The 19,627-nt window shown below is 56.4% G+C and overlaps 2 protein-coding genes across 4 annotated transcripts in view; one reads left to right on the top strand and one right to left on the bottom strand.

Annotated features, from left to right (window-relative positions):
* STRA6 (signaling receptor and transporter of retinol STRA6) overlaps positions 1-13,668 on the top strand; it is a 29,279-nt gene extending 15,611 nt beyond the window's left edge. The window contains exons 8-19 of the mRNA XM_059058678.2: positions 511-633; positions 2,877-2,944; positions 3,122-3,198; positions 3,471-3,532; positions 4,482-4,644; positions 8,276-8,351; positions 9,394-9,527; positions 10,623-10,740; positions 10,830-10,931; positions 11,574-11,737; positions 12,002-12,151; positions 12,796-13,668. Coding sequence (XP_058914661.2) covers positions 511-633; positions 2,877-2,944; positions 3,122-3,198; positions 3,471-3,532; positions 4,482-4,644; positions 8,276-8,351; positions 9,394-9,527; positions 10,623-10,740; positions 10,830-10,931; positions 11,574-11,737; positions 12,002-12,151; positions 12,796-12,965 — 1,407 coding nt within the window. The 3' untranslated portion in view covers positions 12,966-13,668. The remainder of the gene's footprint in view (positions 1-510; positions 634-2,876; positions 2,945-3,121; positions 3,199-3,470; positions 3,533-4,481; positions 4,645-8,275; positions 8,352-9,393; positions 9,528-10,622; positions 10,741-10,829; positions 10,932-11,573; positions 11,738-12,001; positions 12,152-12,795) is intronic.
* Positions 13,669-16,026: 2,358 nt separating this feature from the next.
* On the bottom strand, positions 16,027-19,229 carry ISLR (immunoglobulin superfamily containing leucine rich repeat). Of its 3 annotated transcripts, none has more exons than XM_059058670.2 (2): positions 18,913-19,229; positions 16,027-18,083 (listed from the first exon to the last, which is right to left on the bottom strand). In XM_059058670.2, the coding sequence occupies exon 2, from the start codon at positions 18,073-18,075 to the stop codon at positions 16,789-16,791; it is 1,287 nt and encodes a 428-aa protein (XP_058914653.1). In that variant the 5' UTR covers positions 18,076-18,083; positions 18,913-19,229; the 3' UTR covers positions 16,027-16,788. The 3 variants fall into 3 exon arrangements, with proteins under 3 accessions (XP_058914653.1, XP_066885442.1, XP_058914652.1); XM_067029341.1 differs by lacking the exon at positions 18,913-19,229 and adding an exon at positions 18,582-18,735; XM_059058669.2 differs by lacking the exon at positions 18,913-19,229 and adding an exon at positions 18,281-18,389.
* Between the last annotated feature and the right edge of the window lie 398 nt (positions 19,230-19,627).

Below are 19,627 nucleotides of genomic sequence, written 5' to 3'. Positions count from 1 at the left end.
GCACATACTAAGCTCTCAATAAAAACATATTGAATTAACAAACAAATGACTACGTATTCAACCCTAGGAGGGCCTCAACCCCAGGAGGCAGAGCATGTACTTCCCAGATGCCCAGGTTGCAAACTGTAATAGAAAAAATCAGGCCTGTGTCAAAGCACCAGGAACGTAGGGATATAGAAGGTGGATGTCCCCCGTTTCAGGCCCCATCCCAGCCCCCTGGGGTGGGTAGGAGGGGATTACAAAACATACTCCCTTTGGCTCCTGTAAGGCACCTGGGAGTCCAGGGGCCTGGGAGAGGAGCAAGCACCTCTGCAGGGCCTGAGAAGGGGAAGTAGAAGTTGGTGCCAAGTGGCCCTGTCTGGGGAGTATTAAAAGAACCAGAAGCCTTCCCATGCACCCTAGACCACCCTCAGGGCCCCCTGTGAGCTGGGAAGGGAAATAAACCCTTGTCTTTGGTTGAGGGAAGGAGGCAGAAAGTAGGTGTGTCTAGGTGTTTGTCTGTCCATCCAGATCTACAGGTACTACTCCCTGTTGGCCTCTCTGCCTCTCCTTCTGGGCCTTGGATTCCTGAGCCTTTGGTACCCGGTGCAGCTGGTGAAAGGCTTCAGTCCTGGGGCAGCAGCGGGTTCCAAGGTAAAGGGGCAGGGCTGGGGTGGGCTTGTACTCAGCACCCAAGACACCCTGGACTTGCCCATATCTATTGTTCCCCTACATGTGGTCATGCCTGGTATGGAGTCTAGAACATAACAGGTGCTTAGAAAATGTTTGCTGAGTCGCAGAGGGACTGGTTGGTTCTCCCTCCCCAGGCAAAGGCCAGGCCAGGCCAGGCCCTCGGCTGGCACCCAGGATGCCCAGGGCACCAAACTGTTTGCACAGTGGGGACTCAACAAAGGAGAAGTGGGCCAGAAGACAGAGAAGTCATAGCTCTGTTTCTGAAACACTGAGGATCCTGCTGGAGAAATGAGACAGGCCAGGAGCCTTACGCCTAGTAGGAGCTCTGCAGATGCTGACATGATTCAGGAAGCACCCAGGGCAGAACTGCGTTATGAATCAACCCTAGGTTGGATAATGTTAGATAAAGGGATGCGCTGGGAGAACTAAGGCTGGCTGAGGGGGCTTCCTGGAGGAGATAGACATAGCATGGACTAAAGGACGGTGAGGATCTGGAATGGGGAGAGAATGAGGAGAAAGCATTACAGGCATAGGGAAGAGCATGAGTGAAGGGGCAGAGATGGGTTGCATCTGTTTCATTCATGCATGATTTGCAGCACCGGACAGGTCTTAGCACATAACAGACACTCAACAAATACTTCTGAAGTTTTGGGAAAGCGAGTCGGTGGGTGGGTGGATGAATATATCATGGCAAGAGAGAATTCTTACAAGATATGGCAATCTTATTTGAGATTAGGTAGACCTTCTAAGCACCTGCCCTGTGCCAGGCCCTAGGCTGGGTTCATGGACTTAGCCGAGTGACTTGTGTCGGACCTCCAGGACTCCCAGTGTGCTGGGGGAGATGGATGCAGCAACATATATTTACAGTGCACTGTGAGAAGGGCAGCCAGGGCTCATCCAGCTGACCTGGGAGCACGGGTGGAGGCGGGGCCCAGTGCTCTTCCTGGCGAGAGAGGAGGATGAGGGAGACTGCTCCGCAGAGGCCCTTGAGAAAGGTTAAAGACACAGATGCAAAAGGCTGATTGCTCTGCAGATGTGGAGGATGAAGGAAAGGCTCGAAGGGTGGCATCTAGGACAGACAGCAGGTGGGTGGTGACGCCAGTTGCTGACTGACATACACAACACTGGATGAGAGCAGGTGTGCGGGGGACGATGTGTAGCTGTAGGTGTGTGGCGCTGAGGGGTCTGGCGGGCAACTGGACCGTGGGCCTGGAGCTCAGGAGAGGGGCTAGGACTGAAGCCAGAGAAGAAGCAAGGTCCCCATGGAGGGATGAAGAGTGAGGGGAGAAGAGGCGGGTGGGCTCAGCCTCTCTGGGGCGACCCTGGGTCCCCCACAGGCCCACCTGACTCTGGGTTTCGCTCTCACAGGGTAGCAGTAGGGTCCTCAGTACTTGTCACCACTGCCCTCCAGATGCTCAGAAGAGGGGAGCAGCTCCCCAGGATACACAGCACCTCGTCCAGGCCCTTCCCTTCTCTTCCAGGGATTTTCTTGGCCTCTCCCTCCATTGCGTGCCTTTCCTCTTGGGAAGTCTTAGGAGAAATAAAATCCTCTTTGGCCCTTGGTCAAAGAGTTTTAAGCCTCAAAGGGCACAGTCAAGCTTTGAGCTGACCCACACCCCTGGATCCCAGGGTTGCCACAGCAACAGGTGACAATGGCCTATATTTTCCTAATCGTCAGGGGCCAGGGGCTCACTGCATCTTACTGTGGGCCTCTGCCACTTGGCAGGGAGTTTAAGTCCTGGAATGTGGCTTAAACAAATCAGGTCACCCTTGTGATCTCCCTGGAGTAGGAGAGGGCTGGGGGAATCTGACCCGAAATGGCCCTATCCCGTGTCCTGGTCAGGGATATGCTCGTGGGACATAAGTTCCCTTTTGCTTCAGTCTTAGCTACTAGAGGTCAGAGGGCCAGGAGGAAAGCAGTGATGTGATGTGACTGAGTAAAGCTGGAGAGGGTTGGAGATAGACCTTAGGAAGAACTTCCCAGCATTGAGAGTTCTTAGATAGGACACTGATTAGTCTTTTATTTACGGAGGAGGAAAGAGCAGCTTTGGGGGGCATGGACCTCGTCCCCACGGGATGGCCCTTCTCTGTACTCCACCACAGCCAAGAGGTTTGTACGCGCATCTACTATGGTACCCTGAGCCAGGGGCCCAGGATGGCTCGAGACAGGTCCCATCTGCTTGTCCATTTGTCTGTCGCCACAGGGGCTTCAGAACAGCTACTCTGAAGAATATCTGAGGACCCTCCTTTGCCAGAAGAAGCTGAAAAGCAGGTGAGGTCCTAGGCAAACCCTTTGGGCCAGGGGACAGGCCTGGGCAGGCAGGCTTGTTTGGGAGGCTGGCACTGGGCAGCATGGTGGGGCAGAGACAAGGAATGAACCAAACCCTGGGGCCCAGGCTCAGGGCAGGGGTTCTCCTGAGAGCTCCCTCCTGCCTGGGTCTTTTTGCAGCTCCCACACATCCAAGCAGGGCTTCCTGTCCCAGGCCTGGATCTACTTCAGATGCTACTTCTACATTCCACAGCGAGGTATGGCGTGGGGAGCTGAGGTCAAGAGTCACAGGTGACCTCACCCCTCTTTTGCCTAGAACAGCTGCAGCAGAAGGTCTGCTCCTTTCCCCAAAACTCTTGTCATCAGGAAGAACAACCCCAGCTTGGGACAAGGGGAAGCCCCTGGCCTGGCCTTGGTGGTCCAGGGTCCTGTGAGCCCTGGCCCTTTTCCTAGGCCTCTTGGGAGGGGTGGGGCTCCCAGGGCTGGATGGTGCTGGGGTTCACCACACCCCTCCTTTTGGGGACTGCAGGATTCCGACTCCCCTTGAAGCTGGTGCTTTCAGTCACCCTGACAGGGACGGCCATCTACCAGGTATGTCCTGCCTCTGTAGTGCCATTTGCCTCTGGACCCCTGCTCCCAACCCCCAAGCCTGAGATGGCTCAGGCCCTCAGCTCAGCTCTCCAAAAGCCCTGCCCCAAATCCTGTCCAGCTACTTCTGGCCATCTTGGGAATGCTGGCCTACCCAGAAGAGAGGGGATGGTAACTCTTGTTGGGCTCACATAGGGTCAGAGCACGAGTTTTGGAGTCACATAAATGTGGATTTAAATCCTAGCTCCTTTATTTACCTCCTGAGTGACCTTGGGCAAGATACTCAACAGCCCTGAAACAATTAGCTCAGCTGTGACATGGAGGAAATAGAATTTCTTCCTTTTAGTTGTGAAGATTTAGTGAGATAATATATGTTTGATAAATCCCCACCACCACTACCCACCCCCCCACCTCAGAAAAAAAAAAAAAATCAAAAACCCTGGAAGGTAGGTATGACTTTTCTCCATTTTACAGATGGAGGAAATTGAGGCTGAGAGATGAACTTGACTTGGCCAAGTTCCTACAGTTAATATCTCAGGGTAGCCAAAATTTGAATCCAGGTCTGTCCAGCTTCAGTGCCTGTGCTGGCACTTTATAGGACACTTTGCTTTCTCCAACATGGAAAAATTGGAAACTTTATATTCTGAAGTTTAGATAGATAGATGATTGATAGGCAGTCAGAGATATACACATATACTTGTGCTGCTTGAAAGCATATCTGAGGCCCATGAGGCTAAATTTGTATCTGTTTGTAATGTGCTGATTAGAGGCACAAGGATGCTGCTCTAAGGGACAGATGAGAACACTGTGAAGGGTGATATGGGCATGTAGATGCAGCCCGTGTGCTGCCAGAGTTTCTTCCCTGAAGGCTCAGAACACACTTTTCCTGGGATGGGAGTGCCTGGTGTGAGCACAGCCAGGCCCTGCCACCCTGATCTGGGGGTTCTTCCAGGTGGCCCTGCTGCTACTGGTGGGCGTGGTACCCACCATCCAGAAGGTGAGGGCAGGGATCACCACGGACATCTCTTACCTGCTGGCTGGCTTTGGGATCGTGCTCTCAGAGGACAGGCAGGAGGTGGTGGAGCTGGTGAAGCACTACCTATGGGCTCTGGAAGGTGAGGCCTCTCGGGAGCCCCTGAGGGCCGGCAGTGGGGACCTCAGCTGGGATACCTGAGCTCTGTTCCAGGTGCTGCGGACATGCGGGGTGTCCTTGGGCATGTCCCTTCCCCTTTCTGCGTCTTGGCTGCTTCATCTCCAAATTGGGGTGGTTGGAGCTTCCAGTTCCAAGTCTCTGAGACCTGAAGGTCATCTCAGCGGGCCCCTGTTAGCTTGTGTGGTGTCTCCCACGCCCACCCCTAGTGACTTTGCCCAGCTCCGCAGGCATGGAGATGGGGGAGGGTGTGGTATGTGTGAGCTGAGGGGACAGCCCTGGGCCTTTGCTGCGGGTGGGGAAGGGGAAAAGGAGGCAGTGAAGTGGGACAGTGCGCCAGGATTCTGAGCTAATCCTCATGGCAGGTGGGTGGGGTCAGGCAGGGCGGATGCTTTCTCTTCCCCAATCCCTGTCCTCCAGGCACTTCCTTTCTCCTTCCTTCCCTTGACCATGTGCTCCTGGGCCGGGGAACTATACTAGTCTCCCCATCTGTGGTCTGATGCCTCCTTATCCCTTAGCCCTGTTTCCCACCTACGCCACCTCCACAGCCCTGTGGAGGAGACTGAGAGGTATCCTCACTTGACACATGGGGAAGGAATCACCTGAGGTAGTACAGCCAGGCAGATGGGAGCCAAGAGAAGAACACAATCTCCTGATGCCCAGGCTGGGGCTCTCTATCACCTTGAGACAAAGCCTGGTGGTCAGGTGTCACGGGGCCTGCACCCTCTGCTGGCTTGGGAGTCCCTGGCTGGCAAAGGCATCCTAGCTCTTGAGGAGTAACATGTGATGGTCAGAGTCTAGGCTGCCAGTATTGCAGGTGGAGGTGTGATTGCTCTACAGCTCTTCCTTACCATTACCATCAGGGAGGGAGTAGGAGTGGGCAGAGGTGTGTGCAGTGACTGCTTCCTTCCCTGGCCACCACTCCCACCACTTTCCTGAGCGTGTCTGCTCCCTGGAACTGTGGCCAAAGCCCACAAGATAGACAGGTGACAAGTTCTGGATGGGCTGAAAATGACATCTCCGGGGAGATTTTCCAAGTTGGCTGCAATCTGGGCCACAGGCAGGAGCAGACATGGCCCACATCAGTCCACATCCAAGCTCACACCTTGCTCACAGCAGCCCTGTTAGGTCAGCATCATTGATCTCATCTCACAGAGCAGGAAATCAAAAGGCAGAGGGAGGAAGTGACATGTCCAGGACAATGGATTTGGTTTCTAGTCAACACACCTGACACTGCTAATCACATGTTGCAGTTTCCAAGCCCAAATGCTCCCACTTTGGATCTCCTTGGATGCAGGGGTCAAAGAGATCAGTGTTTAACCTTCTAGTTCACAGACAAGGAAAACTGAGGCCCAAGAGGATTAGAGATATGCCCCAAGCACTCAGCAAGACAGGGATGGAACTGAGATTAGATCTGAGCTTGGGGACCCTTTGGTCTGTTCTTAGCCTAAGAAGCAAATGTCTTCTGAGCTTCGAGAGCCTGTTTTAGGGCTGCCCACCTGGCACCTGGACTATAAGCCTGGCATCATTCACAGAAAGCTCACACTCTGAGTCAGGCAGACTAGATTCGAATTCCTGCTCCATCACTTACCAGCTGTGTGACCCGGGCAAGCCACTTTACTCCTTTGGACCTCCATCTTCCTACCTGCAAAATGGGTGCTGCAGCTCTAAAGGCAACCTTGTCCTAGAGGTGCTTGATTGAGTAGGGGAGACAGACTGATCCACAAAATCAGGGCCCAGAAGGGGGAAGGTGCAGAATCCTAGAGGAGGCAAAGTGCAGGAAGATTTTATGGGTACCAGGATTAGGAGGGACCCAAGTTTGGACACATTTGAGGTAGAGAGGAGCAAGAGGTAGACAAATGGAGACCAAAGGCCAGGCTGGGGCCAAGGGGGCTTGCTAACTCTTCACCCCAATTAACCTATTCACTCAGCTGGGCAGGCTCAGCAGGCAGGCTCCTCACCTCCTGGCAGAAACAGTCCAGAACGTACCTTCGCTGGCACCGTGTTGGCTCTAGGAGGGCAGGTGGAGCAGGGCAGAGCTGCGCGTGCCCAGGGCTTTCTCCTAGCCTTACCTTTCAGGAAAGTGCCCCCTTCTGCCCCCGGAGGAGTGAGCCAGGGACAGGCAGATTGGCCCCAGGTTTCTGTAGCATTCATCCTCAATACTGGTTGTGCCTGAGAATCACCTGGTAACTTGTAAGAAATCCCAAGGCTCAAACCAGACTTCAGAAACCTTGAGGGTGGAGCCCAGCCTCTGTGATTGGACAAGCCCTCGCCACGATTCTGATGCCAGCCTGAGTTTGAGAACCACTGTAGTAGGAGCTCTACACATGTTGGTTGGCTGATTGATTTCAAACAGTTGCTATTTGAAATAGATCATTAAGACTCTGTCTTTGAAAAAACAAGACCAAACAAAACCCAGTTCAGTGGTTCTTAACCCTGACTACACATCGGAATTACTGGGGTTGCTTTCCCAAAAGCTACGGCCTGGGTCCTATGCCCAGAAATTCTGATTTAATTGGTCTGAGGTACAGCCTGGGCCATGGGAATTTGAACAACTCCAGGTGATCCTAATATGCTGTCAGCACTGAGACCCACATCTCCAGAACCTGTGGCTACAAGGACCTAGTGCTTGCCTTTCCCATGTATGTTTGCTCCCCTCCTGAGTCTCTGATGGGAACCAGGAACACTTCCCTTGGCTGACTAATGAGATCAGAGTGCAGACACCCTGGGCTCATTCTGGGTCTGCTTGAAAATGATTGCACCACTCGCTCTGTCACTTCCTAGCAGTGTGGCTGGTGGGTCAGGCCCGCTCTCTGAGTCTCAGCTTCTTTGTTGGTCCCATGTCTCCCTGTGCCTCTTCTGTGGGGTTGCTATGAGGGTGTTCAGTAAGACTGGATGTGGATATAGGGTGGAAGAGTTGTAGCCCTGCATCCCTGCTATGCTAAATGCCAGGCTTGTTCACAACACCATGCATTCTCCCCCAGCTGCTGGTGATACAGGGAGCTCATGATCTGTGCAAATGGACAGGGTGGGTGGCGACCCGGGGAGGAGATGGGTAGCAGTGGTCACTTCCCTCATTCTGATGGACTCAGGCCACACTGACGGGCGCTCACATCTTAACAAAGGCCATTGATGCAGGCCCTTGATGGGGTTTTATGGCTCACAACGTGCTGGGAGATGGGCAGCCCAGCAGTGTGCCCGGCATGGGCAAGCTGAGGCTGGGAGATGAAATGACCCTCTGAAGCCCACACAGCCAGGAAGCCATGGAGCTGAAGGCAGATGCCACATTGGATGGAGTCTCTCACTGGGGGTCACACAGCAATGGAAGCAGCAAGACCAGGGTGAGGGCCAGGTCTGCAGCCTCAGAGCTGGCCTCTCTCTGTCTTGGCCACCAGATGTCACCTGGCAGTATTGGTCAACCAAGTTCATCGACTTATACTGGATCTGAGAACAGGGGATGTGACAAGAGGCCTCCGCTCAGAGTGGAGCGTGGGGCAGGGATAACTCCCACCCAGGTACCACCCTGGCAGCAGTTCGGGCTCTCCCAGGAGACCCCCAGCCCTGACCTCCCACTTTGCTCCCTTTCCACCTTCCAGTTTGCTACATCTCGGCCTTGGTTCTGTCTTGCTTGCTCACCTTCCTCATGCTGACCCGCTCGCTGGTGACACACAGGTGAGTGACAGGCTCTGACTCCCCCCCACCCGGTGCAGACGTGGGGAAATGGTCAGAGCCCTATGGGCCTGCAGGACCCCTGACCCAGGAGGCCTGTGGGGAAAAGCTTGGGGCTGGAGGGAGGGAGAGTCCCTGCAGGACCAGGCTGTTACTGAGCCCAACTGCCCAGCTGCCCTGTGGTGGGTGGAGAAGGTGGGGCATCCCTGTCCAGTTGGAGAAACATCTGCGACTGATGTACAGCTGATGAAGGGCTGGCATGGGGCCACCTGGGAAAGCTGGCATGCTACCTGGGAATGGAGATGAGGGAGGAAGGGTGCCACAGGTGGGAGGAACTGTGTGGGCAAGAACAAGTGTGAAGTGTGGGTGAGGAGTGGACTGGCTGGCGCTGGGGCACCAGAGAGATTATTGTGGGACATGGAATGCCAAGCCGCCTACGTTGCCCTTTCATGGTGAATGGTAAGGAGCACTGAGGAAATGTGGGCAGAGAGGGAGAGAAGCTTCTAGCTGGGAGTAGGGTGGGTGGAGAGGGGAGAGCCAGGGACTTGGCAGGGAGCTGGTCCGTATGCTGTACATTTATCAGGCCTCAGGGTTCCTGCCCCAGGATCTTTTCTCACAGAGTTGGCTCTACTTAGGCTGGCATATCAAGGCCCTCAAGCCTCTGCCTGCCTGGAACCTTGCCTCCTGCCCTGACAGCCGAGCTGCAAATCACTTTCCATCCCTACTGTTGTGTCCCACGTTCCTGACTTGGCTCAGGTTGAGCCTTCTGCCTTAATTTGTCTCCCTTGATCCCTGCCCTGCCCCCCACCAGCTTAGTCTTATTCATCCTTTAAGATGCACCTCAGGCATCACCTCCTCTGGGAAGCCCTCCCTGATCTCCCAGGCTGGATTAGTAGCTCCTCTGGGCTCCCACAGCTCTGGACTTCCCTGCCCATGGCCGCGGGTTGTACTTCGACTGGGAGTTCAGCCAGAGGCTGGCCCAGAGCAGGAAATTAGGGAGCGTGCATGCTCCCTGACATCGCTGGCTTCCTCACTCCCACCCCAGGGCCAACCTGCGAGCTCTGCACCGAGGGGGTGCCCTGGACCTGGGCCCCCGGCCCCTGAGCCCTCGCCCCTCCCGCCAGGCCATATTTTGTTGGATGAGCTTCACCGCCTACCAGACTGCTTTTACCTGCCTTGGTGAGCGCCCCGTTGCCCACTCCACCTGACCTCGGCAGGCCCCACTGGCCTGAGTGGGGGAGGGGAGGGTGCTCAGCAGGTTTTGGCTGCCTCTGCGCGTCTGCCTGTGCTGGAGCTGGCTCTGGGGCAAAAGCAAGAGGAGGGATCCACCTTGCCTTCCCTGCCCTCAGGGAGTCCACACAGGTGGGGTGTGGAGGTAGGTGCAGGGGCCCTTGGTAGAAGGATACCCATCACATGAGGATGGCTCCTGGGTGCCACCAGGGGTTTACACAGAAGGTGACCCAGGGCTGGAAAGTTCGAGGAGGCGTATTCCTGCTTTTGTAAGGGAGGGCAATATCATGATGGGCTGTCTCAGGAGGTCATCTCTGTCACTGGGAGTATTCAAGCATGGTTATGTGGCCACGGTTGGGGGCCATAAGGAGGGCTGTGCTCTGAGAGAACTGGACTAGATTAACTTCAAGGACCCCTCCAAGCTCCCTTGGGCACTGCAGTGAATAAAGTCCTTGCAAATGTGAGGGGACTGGGGCCATTGTTGCCAAAGCAAGGGCCTGATTTTTCCCTCTGCTGCTGACAGAGCTGGAAAAAGATGATAAAGGGGTAGACGAATCACTAGCACTAGAAGTCATAATTCCTCGTAGAGGTAAACTTTATGCCTCTGAAACCCTTTTGTACATATCCCATGTAAACAATTAGCCAGCTGTTTCAACAGGTAACTTTCAGGTACCTAACCATGTGCCAGGCTTTGGCCAGTAGGAATGCAAACATTAATTTCAAATACTGTCTTGTCCTCAAGGACCCAGGAGCAACTGGGGGAAAATAACATTTGCAAAGCACTCTGTGGTTTTCAAACAGTTGCCACAGATACTGTCTCATTGGATCCTCACAACAGCCCTCCTGGGTAGGGGCTGCTATCCCTTTTTCACAGAGGAAGAAACCAAGGCTCAGAGAGGTAAAATAACTTGCTCAAGGTGGCACAGCTCAGCAGCAGCAGAGCAGGTATCTGAAACCAGGTCTGCCCAGTTCCAAAGCCTTGGGCTCCTGGGAGTGGCAAGGGTGGGCTGAGTCCTTTCCCTGTTCTCCTCCCCATGCCGGCAGGGCTCCTGGTGCAGCAGATCCTCTTCTTCCTGGGGACCTTGGCCCTTGCCTTCCTGGTGTTCATGCCCGTGTTCCACGGCAGGAACCTTTTGCTCCTCCGATCCCTGAAGTCCTCATGGTGAGTGAAGCAAGGGGCCAAGGGCTCTGGGACTGCTTCCCCGAGGACCACTAATAGTGACACCCTCCCCATCCCCTCACCCCCCACAGGCCCTTCTGGCTGACCTTGACCCTGGCTGTGACCCTGCAGAACATGGCAGCCCACTGGGTCTTCCTAGACACTCACCATGGACGCCCAGAGCTGACCAACCGGTGAGGTTGCTCCTGGGCTTGCGCCTCCCTTAGGCCCTCAGCTGCTTCTTCGGTGTCTTTCTTTTTGTGCCCTTCTCCCTCATCTGCCAACTTTCCCCTTTCTCTAATGGGGAGCCCAGTGAGTAGTAAAAAGAGCTTGCCTTAAAAGGGGTCAGTGACCCAGCTTAGTCCAAAATACCTCTCTGTTTACCTCACAGGGCCAGAAATACCCCCATGAGCCTTTCCTGTTTTGGGGATCGATACTCCTCCCTTTTGCAGGAAGGAGGTTAACAGAAATATTATTTCTGTGCTAGGCTGTGGGAGGACCTTGGCCCCAGGAGAGACTTAGAGTCGGTGGACAAGGGACCCAGAGGAGGGAGGTGGGGACAGCAGGGTCATAGAAAGATCCAGGTGGACCTGGACTTAAACCCCACTGACTAGCCAGACAGCCTTAGCGAAGTCACCCAGTCTCTCTGGGCCTCTGTCTCCCAGATGGGTGGGATGAGTGAGCTGGGCTGAGAGAGCAGACCCAGCCCAGAAGCTGGGTACACAGAGGTGCACTCAACCAATACACGGCAGTTGTGGTCATCTAGGTCTGACATTGACCCTGAGGAAGGGACTCTGTGTGAGGACCTGCCTCAGCTCTCTTCTCCCTGACCCCAGGCGAGCACTCTATGCCACCACCTTCCTTCTCTTCCCCATCAATGTGCTGGTGGGTGCCATGATGGCCACCTGCCGAGTGCTCCTCTCTGCCCTCTACAATGCTGTCCACCTTGGCCAGATGGACCTCAGCCTGCTGCCACCTAGAGCCGCCACTTTCGACCCCGGTAAGGTTACTGGGCAGGAGCTGGGGGCAGGGGATGCTCAGGCTGCCCAAGCAGTGCGGGAGGGTCTGCCCTGACCTAGTCTCTACAGAGGATGTCTGTAACCCCAAGATGTGGGTATGTGTAGGGGGCCATGTGCAGTGCACGTGCAAGACGCTCAGGTGCCCACATGCTCGCAGGCAGGGTGTGCAGGGCACCTCCCTGTGTCTGTGTTCGGTGCCGGCTGGGGCCCCCCCACACTAGCACTGCCATTGCCCACCCACCCAGGCTACCACACATACTGCAACTTCTTGAAGATGGAGGTCAGCCAGTCACATCCAGCCTTGACAGCCTTCTGTGCCCTGCTCCTGCGAACTCGGAGGCCCCAGCCCCACGCGGTCCCCCGGGATGGCCTCAGACTGGGGGAGGAAGAGGAAGGTGAGACTTTCCACCGGGAATGGGGGGAATTGAGCCCACCCGGCTTCTCCCAGGGAGGAGGCATGCCCCCTCTCCAGCAACGCAAGGGAGAGAGGGCTAGGAAAATGCCCACTTCCTCTCTGGGCTGCCTGTGAGAGAGAAGAAGTGAGAATTCTCCGGGTCCATCTCAGGGTACTTTTTCCCATAATACTAACATACACACACTTTCTGTCACGTGTGTGCACACACACTCACTCCTCACGTGGAGAACGAGACAGCTGTCTCAGAGCTAAGGGGCTCTGTCACACCCCAGGCCACCCCCTGCCTCTCCTAAGCAGTACGTCCTTCCCCGCCCTGCTGCCTGGGAAGTGTGTAGTAGGGAGAGGAACCCTCCTCCCAGCCCTGCCTCCAGTCCCCTCCACAGAGCTCACCCTTTCCCTCTTCTGCTGGCCACCCAGAGGATGACACCCTGGGCCTTGACAAACACGCTCCTGCACCGCACACTCTCCTGGCTTCCCACTCTGTGAACGGGCCCCTGGAGCCCCAGTCTCGGCCTCCCTCACCCTACATACACAAGGGGTTTTCAGACTCTGCTCAGGTCTAGGTGCTGGGGGTGGGGCTTGGCTGGGCGTGTGTTGAGTGACTCACGGAAGGTCTCTTTTCAGGGATGCAGCTGCTGCAGACCAAGGACCGGGTGGCCAAGGGAGTGGGGCCCAGGGTAGGCCGAGGCAGGGCCCTCTGGGGTCTGGCATACACGCTGCTGCACAACCCAGCCCTGCAGGCCTTCCGGAAGACAGCCCTATCAGATGCCCGGGCCAACGGTGGCCAGCCCTGAAGGTGGGGAAGGCCACCCCGCCGTGTCCTTGCCTGTGCTGGAGCACTTCCCATCCTCCCAGCCCACTCCGTCCCCAGCTCTCCCAGCGTCGTCGCTCCAGCCATGGCAGCCTCTCTGCTTGGCACCAGCTCTGTCAGCAGGTCCCGGGGGTTCAGGGCCAGCCGGGGTTGCTTTGCTTGGGTGGAAATCTGTCAGCATTATGAACCTCAAGCCTTGGGAAGGCTCTGGTCTGCCCCCTTGACCTTGGGAAGCCAGCTAGGGCTCTGGAGAAAGCAATCGGTGGTTTAGGCCCTTGGTCCAGGAGCCGATGGAAGCGGGGCAGCCACATCCAGGCTCCTCCGGACACTGGCTCTGCCGCCAGCCTTCAGGCTTCACGGAAGCCTTCTCCTGATCGGGGCTGGTGATGCAGGCCAGGACAACCTAGGATCCCAGCTGGGCCCACTCAGCCTTGGAACACACCACCGTGACCAGACACAGCGCTTCCTCTCTCCTGCAGCTTTCCCCGCTCCTCCTGGGGGGCCCGTGGCCTGCAAGGCAGCCCAGGAGGAAGCCATGGGCTCCTACCTGGCAGCAGTCACGGCTCAAACCAGGCCCCACACTGAGCTGGCCACACTTGAGAGCCTGATATTTTTGTAGCTCGTATGCCTTTAGATATTATGAAAGAGGTTAGTGTGTTCCCTGTAATAAACTTGTCCCTAAGGAACAGTCTTCCTGAAGGGTAGGGGTACGTGGGGAAAACCGCCCAGCATCCCAGTCAATCAACACTGTGTTTATGGGGCTTGGGTGGGGTTGGGGTACTCTGATCAGTGCTGGGCTGGGCACTGGGTGGGGGGCAGAACGGGAACCATGGCCACATCCCTTGGGGTGGTGGAGAGACTGGGGACCTATGGTGCCACCCCTGAGCTGTGTGAGCGTTGGCTTTGGAAGTAGGACTGATTCTGGGTCTTCGAGAATGAGCAGGATTTGGGGAGGAGGAGAGATTTCAAGAGATGGGGAGACAATATGAATAAAGGTATGGAGGTAGGAGGAGACTAGTATGCGGAAGGGAGGACAGTTGAGGGGGTCCCTCCCCCTGCTGGGGACTGAGGTGCGGGCATGTGTGAGTGAGGCTTTGGGGGCCACTGTGGGGCTGGGGCTAATGAGGGTGGGGCAGATGTGGCCACCCCACACACCTGGATCAGTGGGGCCTCCAGAAATATCTGCACAATTACACCACGTTCCTGCACCCAAGCTACAGCCTCAAACTCGCAGGAAGCCAGGCAGGGCCAGGGAGCGTCAACCCACCGTCGAGGAGGCCCAGGAAGAGGGCAAAGAGGGCAGGGTCTGATCCCACTGCAGCCCACTGACAAATGTCTTCCTAGCCCTGTGGGTTAGTGATTGACAGGGTCTCAGGAATGAGAAGGCAGACTGGGTCTCTGCCCTTAATATGGAAACAGAGTCATAATAGAGTGTAATCAGGCTGGGACACAGGACACTCAGGACTGTGTGAGCCAGAGGAGGGGGGCCTAGTCCAATTTGGGGGCAGGTGAGGGAAAAGCATCCAGGAAGGCTTTCTGGAGGAGGTGGTACCTCAGCCGACTCTCAGAAGCTGACTTAGCCAAGTGAGGAACAGGAGAAGGGTGTCCAGACCGATGGAACAGTATAAGTAAACGTACAGAGGATGAGACATCTCAGACTGTTAAAGGAACAATTAATTAGCTATTCCAAGAGAGGTGGGGAGGGGTGACTTTGGAGAGCCAGTCAGAAGGGCCACGAACATGTGGCTGGGGAACTCGGGCTTCACCCGGAGGGCATGGGGGCCATGGATGACTTTAAAACAAGCGAGTAGCTAGTTCATTCAGAGCACAAATGTTCCCCAGCTGCCCCGGACTCAGGTCTTAGGCCCACATCCTACTCCAAGAAGCCAAGCCTGCTCATCAGTGAATGGAGCCAGAGATGTCAAGGGGTCCAAGCTGGGTTAGGATTATCAAGACTTAGATAATCAGAGTCAATGGGTCAGAGTCAATGAGTTACCATATCCTAGCCCATCCTTTGTTTGATGAGGAAACTGAAGTCCAGAGATGGGCAGTGACTTACCCAAAGTGGCACAGCACAGGGGACTCGGCACCATCCTGCTGCTTTCCATCAGAGGTGCAGTCATCCTTGACATGTGCTCTGGTGACAGCAGCTCAGCAAGAGCTGCAAGCTGACCATGGGGGAGGGGCCTCGGTGGAAGGAGGAGGAAGCGGGGCTGGCCAGCCTCCAAGGCTCACAACTGCTACCCCACGTTCCTTGGCCTCCCTGCCTCCACTTTGCTAGACTAAGCAGTTCTGGGGGCTCTAGTCAGAGGCTTCAGATCCTCTCTCATGCGGTCTTGTCCCTACGCATAGCACCATTTGATCGGGAAAGGGGCAAGGATGAAGGCATTAGGGAGATGCATCTCTGACCCAGCACAGGTTCTATGGTCTCCAGGTTCTGACCCCATCCTAGGAGACCCACAGGTTGCTGCCAGGCCCTCCACCCACCAGGTCAGTTCCTGATCCCCCTGCTCTGTGAGGAAAAGATTTTCCTCCAGGAATACTATTTCCTCTTTCTGGAAATGTGGGAGGAAGTACCACTCATTTCCTTTGGCGTCTCCTTCAAATATGTTCTCTTGTCCTCAGTCTCTCTGGGTCTTTCTCTTTCCCTCTCATCCCATCCTACATCCCCTCTCTCCTCCCTTCTCTCTCCCCTCCATCTTGCCTTGCCCGTCCCCGCTTTCCTCACTGTTTGTTCCCTAACATCTCTTCCAGGAGCAGGACTGGGAAGAGAGGCCACAACCCAGGCACTTGATTTCCCCCACGCCCCCTCCAAAACACCTCCTTCAGGCCACTGCTCAGGGACCCCAGGGAAGCCTTTGCAATGGTTGTCAGGCTCATGCCCCCATTTGTGCCGTGGGCTAGGTGGCGGGTGGAGGAGAACATCTGCAGCTCAACCCAGCCCTGAGCCCCCCGCCGGGCCACCCCTCCCTGCCTCACAGGCCCCGGGACATGTGGACAGGCAGGCCGGGGGGCCCCTAGGTCCAGACGAAACACCAGGCAGATGCAGGGGAGCATCAGAAACGCTGTTTATTTCTCTGCCACCCCCAGGCTGCCTGGTATCTCTGGAGGGGCAGGCTACAGATGTGTACCTGGAGAGGAAGGCAGGGCAGGTATCCAGGATGGAGGGGCACACTGAGGGAGGAAGGGTGAGGAGATGAGTGACATTCTGGATACTCCAGTCCTGTCTGAGATGAGGGCAGAGCCTCCCAAGCCCCCAAGTCATCAGAGAACACCAAAGGTCAGCAGGAGCTCAAGCAGGTCAGAGAGCCTCAAAGCCATGCCAGCCACTTCTGCTACATCCTATGCTACATCTCCTGTGCCCTGTCTGCTTCAGCCTACCTCCCTGCCAAGCCCCAAGCCCCGAGCCCCACCCATAGCCTTCAGCAGCTTGTCAGTCCCGGTGACCAGAATTCCATCAGTGAGGCCCCCCCCACCCCGGTTGGTTAGGGCACCGCCCTGTCAGCACGCTGCCCCTGAGAAGGGAGCATGGGCATTGTGGTTAGCAGCAATTAGCACCATAGACGGTGAGTTACGGGATCAAATCCTGTCCTAGTCATTAGCTTTGAGCAAGTCTACAAGTTGGGGTGGTGAGTGTTCCAGAAGAGAGGAGAAAGGGAGGTAGGAAGATGGGAAGTCCCCGATGCAGGCTTCGAGAGTTGCCGAGCCCAGACCCCTGCAGCACTTGTAAGGGACGGCTGCAGAGTCAGGGGCAGGAGTCAGCGAGGCCTTGGGCCTGCTCCAGCCCAGCCTGGGTGGGGGTGGGGCTAGAAGGAAGTGAGGAAGAGGAGGAGGAGGCTCTGGCCCAGCAGAAGCAGCCCTGGGGGCTGCTTCCCAGAGACCCCTCCTCCTGCTGCTGCAGCCTCAGAGCCCCCAGTGCGGCTGAGGTAGATGATGACGACGTTGTCCTCAGGACCCGACGGCTGCACCTCATTGTCAACCGTGTAGCAGCCCTTACCCTCGGCCGCTTTGCCATGGAACCTGCGCCCCAGCGCATCCTCGCCACCCTCGCCTGGCGTGGCCAGTGCCACGTTCACAGAGCTCTCCGCACTGCCCAGCTCGTTGGTGGCCAGGCAGCTATAGGTGCCCTCCTCCAGCTTGCCGAAGTCGGGGATGAGCAGGCTGCCATTGGCAAAGGCCTGAAAGCGTGGCCGGCTGCTGGCTGCCAGGACACCGGGCAGGGCACGCCCATCGGCACCCACGTTGGGGCTGGCAATCTCCACGGTGCCGCCGGGAGTCTGGATGTGCCAGTGAAGCTGGGGGGCTGGCTGCCCATCCACGTCGCAGTGGAGCGCCAGCACGAAGCCAGGACGCAGCTCGGCCCCGTCCTGGCTGGGCTGGTAAGTGAGCTGCACTGAGGGTGCCAAGCAAGGCAGCGGCAGCAGACGGTTCAGCCGTGTGCCCTTGAGCACATGGGGTGAAGTGCAGGTGATGTTATCCTGCTCTGGGATGGACACAGCAGTGGTCAGGGCCCACGTCTTGAACCACACGATGCCGCAGGTACAGTCGAAGGGGTTATCGTTGATCTGCAGGTGGGACAGCGCGGTGAGCGGTGCGAAGATGCCCTCTGCCAGTGTGTGCAAGCGGTTGTGATTGAGCTGCAGTGAGCGCAGGGCACGAAGGCTGCGGAAGGCGTCGCGGGGGATGAAGGTCAGCTCGTTGCTATCCATCTTGAGCAACTGGAGGGCGCTGAGGTTGTTCAGGTCGCTCCAGGCGAAGTCAGAGATGAGGTTGTGGCTGAGGTCCAGGCTCTTGAGTTGGCCCAGAGGGGCCAGGGCACCAGCGGCCACCCTGCGGATCTCGTTGTGCGCCAGCCACAGCGACTGCAGCAGGGGCACCTCCCTGAAGGCGCCCTCTGGTAAGCTTGGCAGCCGGTTGGCCGACAGGCTCAACGTGGTCACGTTGGCCGGGAAGCCAGGAGGCACGGCCTCCAGGTCACGGTAGGCACAGTCGGCGATCTGGAAGCCGTACTTTTCCCCACAGTCGCAGGACTCAGGACAGGCCTGCACCAGGCCCACAAGGACCACCCAGCACAGCAGACGCAGCTCCTGCATCCTACCTCCTGCAGAGAAGGACATGCCACCAAGGTGACCCCGAGGACACGCGGAAAGCACTCGTCCCTCTCAGCACCCTGACCCAGAGCTCTTCCCCATCAGAAGGACCTGCCAGCATCATCCAGCTAAGACCCAACACCACCTAGCCCACCACCCCTGTTCTATAGGAGGGGAAACTGAGGCCAAAAGAAGGTCCAGGACTTGCCCGAGGTCATGCAGTCAGGAGCGGGTGAAGACCGGACGGAAGAGGACCCCAGCTCCTTCTCTGAGCAGAGAGCTCTCCCTGCATCGGCCAGCTCCTAGCTGACTTTATGGCTTGAAATCTGTTTTCCAGCCACCTCCTCCCCCCAGCACTCAGCAGAACCTCCCTCCTGCCCTCCCACATCCTGGCCGCAGTCCCTCCCACTAGAGCCCCCCATAGGTATGCTTTGCCCCGGCCTAGACAAGGCCCCTTGTGCAGTGCACACCACCCCGATCCGCCCCACCCACCGCTCTCCCACTCCTACCGGCCTGTGACCACAGCAGACACCAGACCCTTTCTACAGAATCACACCCTTGGCCTATTCTGTTCAAACTACACCAGGCAGCTGCCTAAATAAACCCCTGCCAGGACCTCTCAGCTGGCTTGGGTGAGGCCAGTGGCTCAATCCAAATACTGCTGAGATTTCCAGGGCTGAGGTTGTTAGAGGGACTGAGGCCCCCTGGACAGATCCAAGCAAGGGATTGTCCCAAGCACCCCAAACCAACAGGAAAGTGCCCAGGGGAGCCCAGCCCCTGTGCCCGGCAGGCTGCCCTCTCCTCCCACTGGCCTTTGGAGCCCTCTTCCAGCTGGCTTACCTTCAAACTACTCTTTCTTAGTCAAGCAGAGTCTCTTCTAAGATGGGACCAAAAAAGCAACAAAGGAAGAGTTAGCCCTGGACAGTCTTCAGGGCCAGGGGAAGATGAAGATGCTGGAGGAAGGGGCAGCCTGGTCTCTGCCCCACCTTCACTCTGCACATCTGGGCCTGCCCTTTCCTTATCCGGACAGGGTGCCTGAGACTGTCTGCTGAGAGGAGGCTGCAGGAAGGGAGCCCAGGCAGCCCGTATACTTCCTCCTTCCAGCAAAACAACTGCTTCTCTGCAGCAACAAGGACCCGTGTTTCATAAGTGACACCAGAAACTTGAGGGGGAAAAGATGCCAAATTTTTTGATTTTTTTTTTTCTCTCTCTCACTCACTTTTAGCAGCTTCAGCTTCCTTAAAGACACAGCACTAGCTGGACAAGACCCAAGAAAGGATGTGGCCAGAAGGATTTTTATGGGGGGAAGGGTGAGAAACTGAATCTCGTGGAAGGTGGGATACTTCTAAGGTCGCTTTGAAGAAGAAAAAAATGCGTGGGGGTGGGGGGCATTCTCCAAGCTGAGATCGTGTGAGGGATTGTGTGTACACTTGAGTGTGCATTTCTGAGTGTGGGTGTGACATCTCTATGTGCAGATGAGTTTGTATGTGTGTTTGTGTGGATGTGGGTGTGAGACCATGCATGGGTGAATTTGTGTGTTGGAAATGTTTGGGTG

Source organism: Kogia breviceps, chromosome 3, assembly GCF_026419965.1.
Source record: "Kogia breviceps isolate mKogBre1 chromosome 3, mKogBre1 haplotype 1, whole genome shotgun sequence".
NCBI classification, from domain to species: Eukaryota; Metazoa; Chordata; class Mammalia; order Artiodactyla; family Physeteridae; genus Kogia; species Kogia breviceps.
Note: the sequence above shows the minus strand (reverse complement) of the source record. Positions and strands in the feature narration are given on the sequence as shown.